Below are 7,671 nucleotides of genomic sequence, written 5' to 3'. Positions count from 1 at the left end.
TACTGATATTGACCCCTGAGCCTTGGAAATGCCATTTCAAGCAACCTAAACTGGAGTGAAAAAACATAAATGGCAACACTGAATAAATGAATGAATAAATGGATAGATGAGTTTGTGCCAAGAGCAGTATGTCTTATACACCAATTAATCAATAAATTAATGAGCAAGTTGTTTTGTCTGATTTCCATTCCATTACACATTACTGTTAAATACATCACAGCGATGGTTGAACGGATCTTTCTCGGTATTTTAGTGTGATAAATGGCTGTTTTACTGCTGAAGTGATGAATGTATGCGATTCTTTTTCAACTTCACAAAAATATGTCACTTCCGCCCAAAGCCGAGCGCCATTTTGAGCTCCGCTGGATGTGGAAGGGTCTAGAAGCGCAGAAAGCTGCAGAAAATCCGCAAAAAACTCCACAGAAAGCCGCAGGAATTCCGCTCCGGTGACTCCCTCTCCTTTTGTACCGGAGTGCGAATGGTCGGTTGTTTTTTATTCGCCTTTCCCGGGAGTTTCCTGAACCCGCGGTGAGGCGGCGAGTGTTCGCGGTGTGATGAGAAGCACGTAAAGCCGCTACAGCAAACACCCACCCAGGACACACACTCTCACACACACCAAAACAGCCCCACACTTTCTCACACACCAGGCAGACCGCAGGAGAATCCCCCAGCCGGAGTTCCATGCTACTCGGATCCCGCCCGGTCGATCGGTGGGTGTATGAATGTGACTACAGCTAAAGCTAAAACGCAGCTTCTCTTTTAGCATACAGGCTAACGCGCCGGAGCTGCTGACGAACCGAAGCAGGACACGAATTATTAGTTTCGAGCTTTTCACCATAACTATCGCACATGTCTTGCAACGTTTAGTACAGCTGTTTTCTGATCATTTAATCAGGGAATGTGGTGGCGTTTGTTTTGTATCACGTTATTCTTAGCGCTGCTGCTCCCGGCCTGCATTGTCTAGCGTTAGCTTTAGCGTTAGCATTAGCTGCATTCATTCACGAGCGCTTGTGGCCTACAGCATTGCGGAGGGATACAATTAAATACAGAAAGATAAATGTACACCCTATAATGCGGAGTTTGTATTCTGTTGTTAATTTCTTAGGGAACGGTCATTTTTTTGTTCGTCGCTTCCCTGTTAACAACTTGAGATATGAATCTGTTGATACCTCATCTGGTAAATGAAGTTTTCAGTTCTGTGCATTGAATTGTGAACTTTTTTCTTATTTTGATCAAGATTTTTAAAAACTTTGATTGTCTTACTGCTTTTTATTGATTTTTGAAATGAGTAATGTTAATCCATAAATGTATTTATCAGAAGGATACACAAGAAATGCTTTCTTTTGTAATAGGAGTGATGTTTCAGCTTCCTGTGAACAATCTTACTCGGCTGAGAAAAGCCAGGAAAAAGGTCAAGAGGCTGTTAAGTGACATTGGTCTGGACTATTGCAAGGAACATATTGAGGTGACTAAAAATTAAAAGATCAGAAAATAACTTGGAGTTTTGTACTGATTTGATTTTTAATACTTTTCTAGAAGTGTTAACCATAAACTTAAAACATGCAGACATAGACTGTAACAATATTATAACTAGTCTGCATGATGGGATTAACCAGGTATATAGCTTAATTGGTCTAAATATAAATGACTGGAGTCAAAATCTGTAGCAGAACCACACCCAGTATAAATAGTGGGTAATTTGAAAATCTTCAAAATAAATGAAAGAAGGCATTTTTCCTAACAAGTCTGCTGTATAAAATGATGATTTTTCCAAGCTGAAAAAGTAGTTTTATATACAAACAATTTAAAAAATCACTGAGTGATCCGGCAGAAAATGTTGTCAATCTAAATGTTTCTTCCTTTTTAAATGCTGCTCCCCTGTAGGATTACAAAGAGTTTGGCTCTGATGAGTCCTATTCCAAGCATTATTACCTTGATGTTTGTTTGTGGGATCCATCTTGGACAAAGTCACAGGTAAGACATTTTCAGTGGGCATGTATAGTAGGAAAAATGCTTAGTATTTCAGTATTTGCCCCGACCCATCTCATTAATATTTTATTCTGATGTTTTCCAGGACTATAGAACAAAGCAGTTTTGCTGCTCAGATTGCCCCTTTGCCTCCAAGTACTTCTCAGCATACAAGAACCACTTTCGCAATGTTCACAGAGATGACTTTGAGAATCGCATTCTGCTCAACTGCTCTTATTGCATGTACAGTGGGAACAAGAGGACGCTGGAAACTCATGTCAGGCTCTTCCACATGCCCCAGAACATGGCGCGACAGGGTGTTGCCAGTCCACAGGGTTCCCTGGTGGGTGTTAGGGATGGTATACGGATAGACAAGCCTATGCTGACCGACAGAAGGGAGCTGCCAGTGTACTACTGCAAGAAGTGCACCTATCGGGACAGACTCTACAATGTAGTGCGCAGGCACATTTACAGGGAACACTTCCAGCATGTGGCCACACCCTATGTAGCCAAAAACTCAGAGAAGCAGGAGAATAGTGAAGCCACAACAGTCAATAGTCATGGTATTCATTGCAAAAGCTGCCTCTTTGTCCCTCGTTCCTATGAGGCACTCGTGCAGCATGTCATTGAGTTCCATGAACGCATTGGTCATCAAGTGACCGCTATGATTGGCCATACCAATGTTGTAGTGGCTCGGCCACAGGCCAACATAATTCAGAGGGGTGCTACAATAACCCCTGGTGTACCTCCTCATATGGCACAACCAGTAAATCGCTTTAACGTGCCCAAAGTGATGGGGATGCCTGTGGGTAACCATTTCAAGCAGAGTGTTGCAGGAAACACTGTATCTTCTCAACCGGTGCGCATTACACTACCTGACAAAGCTCTAATGTCTGGCACAGTTTCACAGCCGCATGCAGGAAAACACCTGGGTGGCTTTGGGGTCACAGCATCTCATGGTAATGCCTCGTTCTCCCCCTCAATGAAGTCCCTACCTCTCTCTTCAGTGCATGCTGCTACTGCCACTTTGACCTCATTGCAGGCAAAGAAGGCTTCAGCTAACGCATTGAACACCTCACAAACGCAGAAGTGGAAGATTTGCACCATTTGCAATGAACTCTTCCCTGAGAGTGCATACAGCGCACACTTTGAAAAGGAACATCAGGCTGAAAAGGTGCGGGCTATGGCCAAGTACATCATGAAAATACACAACTTCACAAGCAAGTGTCTATATTGTAACCGCTACCTGCCGAGTGACTCCTTGTTGAACCACATGCTAGTCCATGGTCTGACATGTCCACAGTGTCATAATACGTTCTATGAGGTTGAAAAGATAGTAGCGCACAAACGGCAGGCTCACCCAAATGAGCAAGGGGACTCTCCTACTGGCTCTCCGCTGACTTTTGACCTGACGCTTCAGCAAGGCAGTCCTAAGAATGTGCAGCTTATCATTACCACATACAACATGAAGGAAGCACCCGAGTCGTCATCCACACCTGGGCAATCACCAAACAATGCTGTAGCCAGGCCTACTATGATGGTAAAGGGTCCAGAAAAACACAGTGAATCCCTGATGAGGAACTCATCCCAAAATGCAGTATCCCAGAAAAAGGAAGTTGGAAAGACACTCTGTCCTCTGTGCTTCACCATCCTCAAAGGCCCCATTTCTGATGCGCTAGCACACCACCTCAGAGACCGTCACCAGGTACTTCAGACGCTGCACCCTGTGGAGAAAAAGCTCACTTACAAGTGTATCCACTGTCTGGGTGTGTATACAAGTAACATGACAGCTTCCACCATCACACTTCACCTGGTGCACTGCCGAGGAGTTGGACAGAGTCCCAAAGGTCACTGCAGCAAGTCCATTTCCACACTGCGCTCAACTGGAGCAGGTACTCTTAAGCGAGAGCTGGTGGCTTCAGATGCTATTGACCCTAAGAGGAGGAAGATGGTGGACCAAAGTAGATATTATCCCACAGTTTTTGTGGAGAAACCTGAAGAGCCTGTTGTTCTTGCCTTGGATCCCAAAGGCCACGCAGATGAGTCTTATGAGGCACGGAAGGCTTTCCTCACAGCCTATTTTAACCACCGTCCCTATCCATTGCAACGAGAGGTAGAGAAACTAGCTGCTAGTCTCTGGCTGTGGAAGTCTGACGTCTCAAGTCACTTTGCCAATCGCAGGCGCTCGTGTGAACGGGACTTTGTTACTCGTAAACCTGTAGTGTTACTAGGCTTTAATATGCGAGCAGTGAACCAACTCAAGCATAATATGAATTTTGACACTGAGTGGCTGTTCGCTGTCAACAATGAGGAGAAAAGTGGAAAATCAAGAACCTCCAAAGTGAGGCTGAAGGCTCCTGTTGGTTTCTCTGCTGAGGAGGGCATCAAAGCACTCCAATTTAGGGGCATAAGACAGGCTCTAAACACTGGACGAAGTAGTCAAAGCAACTGTGCCTTCAAGCCAACCCCTGGAACTTCTTCAGAGCCAATCGCCATTGATTCTGATAGTGAATCAGAGCAAGAGGAGAAGGCTGTAGACGACATGAATCTCAAAACTCAGCAAGCAGCTACTTTTCGACCTTCGGTTGTGCAGAGCCAAACAAAAGGGACTGTACTGAGGGAGAGTTTCCTCTATGAAAGAGATGGCAGAGCAAGTAGAAATTCTGCCAGAGGAGAAGAAAAGATTCTTGATGGGTCTGCATCTAGTTCCAGTCCGGAAGAAGTGATATGGACGGGCAGCGTGTCACCAAACCAGAGTCACTACAGACCAGCTGGACGATTTGAAGAGAAGGGGAAGGAGGTGGGATTGCTGGGTAGATGATGGATTCTCCCTCAGTGCCAGTGTTAAACCTCTTCAGTCTTAGGTGAGAACTTTTACCTCAGTGTGACCTCCAACAGCGTGATAAAACTGAAACCATTCAAAGCGGAACAGTGGTACAAGCTCACTGAAAGAACTGTTTACTATCAACATGTCTGCTGTGAACAAGCAGCAAAAAAATAACATACTGTAATATTCTTCTCCATGCATAGTCCCACTGGTGATCTGCTTTTTTGTTGTTTTTGTTTGTTTTTGTTTGTTTTTGTTTTTTTACATTACACAGCCCTCTGTATTTAATCGCACAGTTGATGGAATTGTAACAAAACTGATAGGTCTGTTTCTCTCTGATCAAATAAAATTGACATTGTAATTTACTAAAAAGTGCTTGGATATGATTTTTTTTTAAATCCTCACAACTGTAAGGAAAGATCAGTGAATTTAGCTTGAATACTTAAAAAAGAAAGTTTTTCTGTTGAGCCAGATGCCTGATTTATAAGTATCTCAGTAGAGACTAGCTTTAGTTTTTGTCCAGTTTACATTATTAGACTGTCATGCATTTGACAGTTTTAATAATGTTGTAAATGATTGTATATTCTAGTTCAGTGTGAAATGGTGTTTTTTCTAACAAGTGCCAGAATATTCTTTTTGAACTTCCTCATAATGGTTATGCAAAACCAGTGTGTTTTTCTGGATCTGAATAAAGGTAACTCAGTTTAATGAGTGTTTTAGTTAAATTATTGAGTGTAGTCAATTCTCTAGCCCATGTAGTGTTGAAACCCAAGACATTTGAACAGTTGAGGCTAAGTTTGAATGATCACTCTTAATGTCTTGATGAAAACTGCTCAAGGTTCAAATATGTTTCAGATTTTTTTCTCTTTGGAATATATGCACAGTGTTGTTTTTCCTCCAAACGTAGCTTTAATGTTTTTCTGTGCATGTTCTTTTATTAGTTGGACCATCCAAACGTTGTACTTACATTGTTCTGCCATTAGATGGAACTGTCAGCAGATGCTACAGTTAGCAGCTTGTGTTTCAGAAACCATATAAAGTTGAAGAATGTGTAGCCTTTAAATTCCCACAAATCATATAGAAGTGCGCATATTTTTGTACTGGAGTATCATAGATACTTATTTATGAAGGATTTAAGTTGAAATCTGAAACTTAAACTGCTTGCATGGATGTGCAATAACACGAGGTCTTCAGCTCTGATCCTGAAAGGCTGGTGTCCAGCACAGTATGGAGATTTTCCTTGTTCAGACACACCTGATTTAACTGATCTGTTAAGTGCTGGTTTAGTAGATGTTTTTTGAGTAGGGCAAAAAAACTGTTGGGCACTGGACCTCCATGAATAGAGGGAGATGGAGTCTGATGTGTATGAACATTGCTTTTATATATAAATGCTCATGCACGTGTGATATGTACTTCAACTCTAAATTTGGAATTAATTTAGTTTTGTGCACTGAATTAAAGTCAAAAGAAAAGTTGGTTTAGTTACAGTTCAAGGTTAGTGAAACTGAGTTGATGCTTCTAACGGATGGCTGCTAAAAGCTAAATGGGCTGATCCTGTGGTTGCTAATCTCTTAGTGTCATTTGGTGCCATTTCCCCAGTGCAGAGCCAGCCGTCCCAGCCGATAAACGCTGTTGGGGGAAGACACAGAAAAAATAGAAACCCACCTGCCACTCTAAAACTAATTTGCAAATTTACCAAACCATCTTCTTATAAACTTAAAAATTCAGTGTAACTTTTGATCTGGAAATGTTTGGTGGTTGTTCACTGCACTGGGTTTAGCAGTCAAATCAAGATAATTTTTGCTGTTTATTATCAGTACTGTGAATTCTGTGTTAGGTGTTACACTGGAGTTTTTAATATTTGCATTGTGCTGATATTCACTATCTCAGTGATTTGGTGTGAATTATCACAGGTTCACATGTTCCTATTGAAGAATAATTTTGTGTTTTATGGTTCGTGGATCAGGTTGGAAAAACTGAGTCACTGCGTGAGATGGGGTTCTATTTTATAAAAGGAAGCAAATGAGGGAAGATTTGCCCACTCATACTTGAGGGTGATTTAATTCTGAAAGTGTGTTGATGTGAGAATTAGTGATGGGTAAAGTGTGTCCAGATGTTGTGTACATAACTCTTTACCAACCTATATGATCTCCAGTCAAGCGTGAACAGAATGACTAGGCCTATGCAACTATGCAAATGATTATTTATTTCTGGATTTAGTCCATAATGTATATGAGTACTCATTTGCTTCATTTTGACCTGCTTTAGTCACGCATTTTTATTTTTGGAGGGTTCTCTTAAAGGGTAAAAATCTGTCATCCTGAAGAGCCATCTCGTACACCATTGGCTACTCAGATATGTACAGATTTTTATTGCAGTGCAGAGCTAAGCTGTCCTTTGTTAAGTGATTGCAAAGCAGTTTATTCTCAGGTTTGAGTCTTCATAATTGGTAATTTCATACATACATTTTATATTTTTGTTGTTGCAATAAAACCTTTTATCTCCTTGTATGTTTGTAGGAGAAAATAAAAACAAAATTTATTTAATTTAATTTGGACCATCTCTGTTGGTTCATTTATAATGGAATGTTCACAAATTGTAAAGGGCAGCTTTTCAAATGGCTTTGAAATTACAAAGTTTTGCATGGAAATTAAATCCATATCATTCTAGCAATGCGGAACATACAGAGGCTTTGAAACGGAGTGAAATTGTTTTCTAGCCACAGGTGGGGTTTGATACCAAAGCGAATATTTAAAAAAATGAAAAAAATTCACCTTTTCCCACTCATGTTTAGATTTATTTGGGTTAAGCCAGGTCATTCAGGCTTTTAATCTCACTAACCTTTACCTGCATGTTGCACCTGCTTTCCTGCCTGC

General features: G+C 41.3%; 1 protein-coding gene across 1 annotated transcript; it reads left to right on the top strand.

The window, feature by feature from the left end:
• Positions 1 to 346: 346 nt before the first annotated feature.
• Positions 347 to 5,167, top strand: adnpa (activity-dependent neuroprotector homeobox a). The gene is made up of 4 exons (XM_036559604.1): positions 347 to 710; positions 1,353 to 1,465; positions 1,885 to 1,974; positions 2,075 to 5,167. Exons 2-4 carry the CDS (start codon positions 1,358 to 1,360, stop codon positions 4,787 to 4,789), a joined length of 2,913 nt encoding a protein of 970 aa, XP_036415497.1. The 5' UTR covers positions 347 to 710; positions 1,353 to 1,357; the 3' UTR covers positions 4,790 to 5,167.
• Positions 5,168 to 7,671: the final 2,504 nt, after the last annotated feature.

Source organism: Colossoma macropomum, unplaced genomic scaffold, assembly GCF_904425465.1.
Source record: "Colossoma macropomum unplaced genomic scaffold, Colossoma_macropomum, whole genome shotgun sequence".
Classification (NCBI taxonomy): Eukaryota; Metazoa; Chordata; class Actinopteri; order Characiformes; family Serrasalmidae; genus Colossoma; species Colossoma macropomum.
The sequence above is the reverse complement of the archived record's forward strand: the minus strand, read 5'-3'. Positions and strand labels throughout refer to the sequence as shown.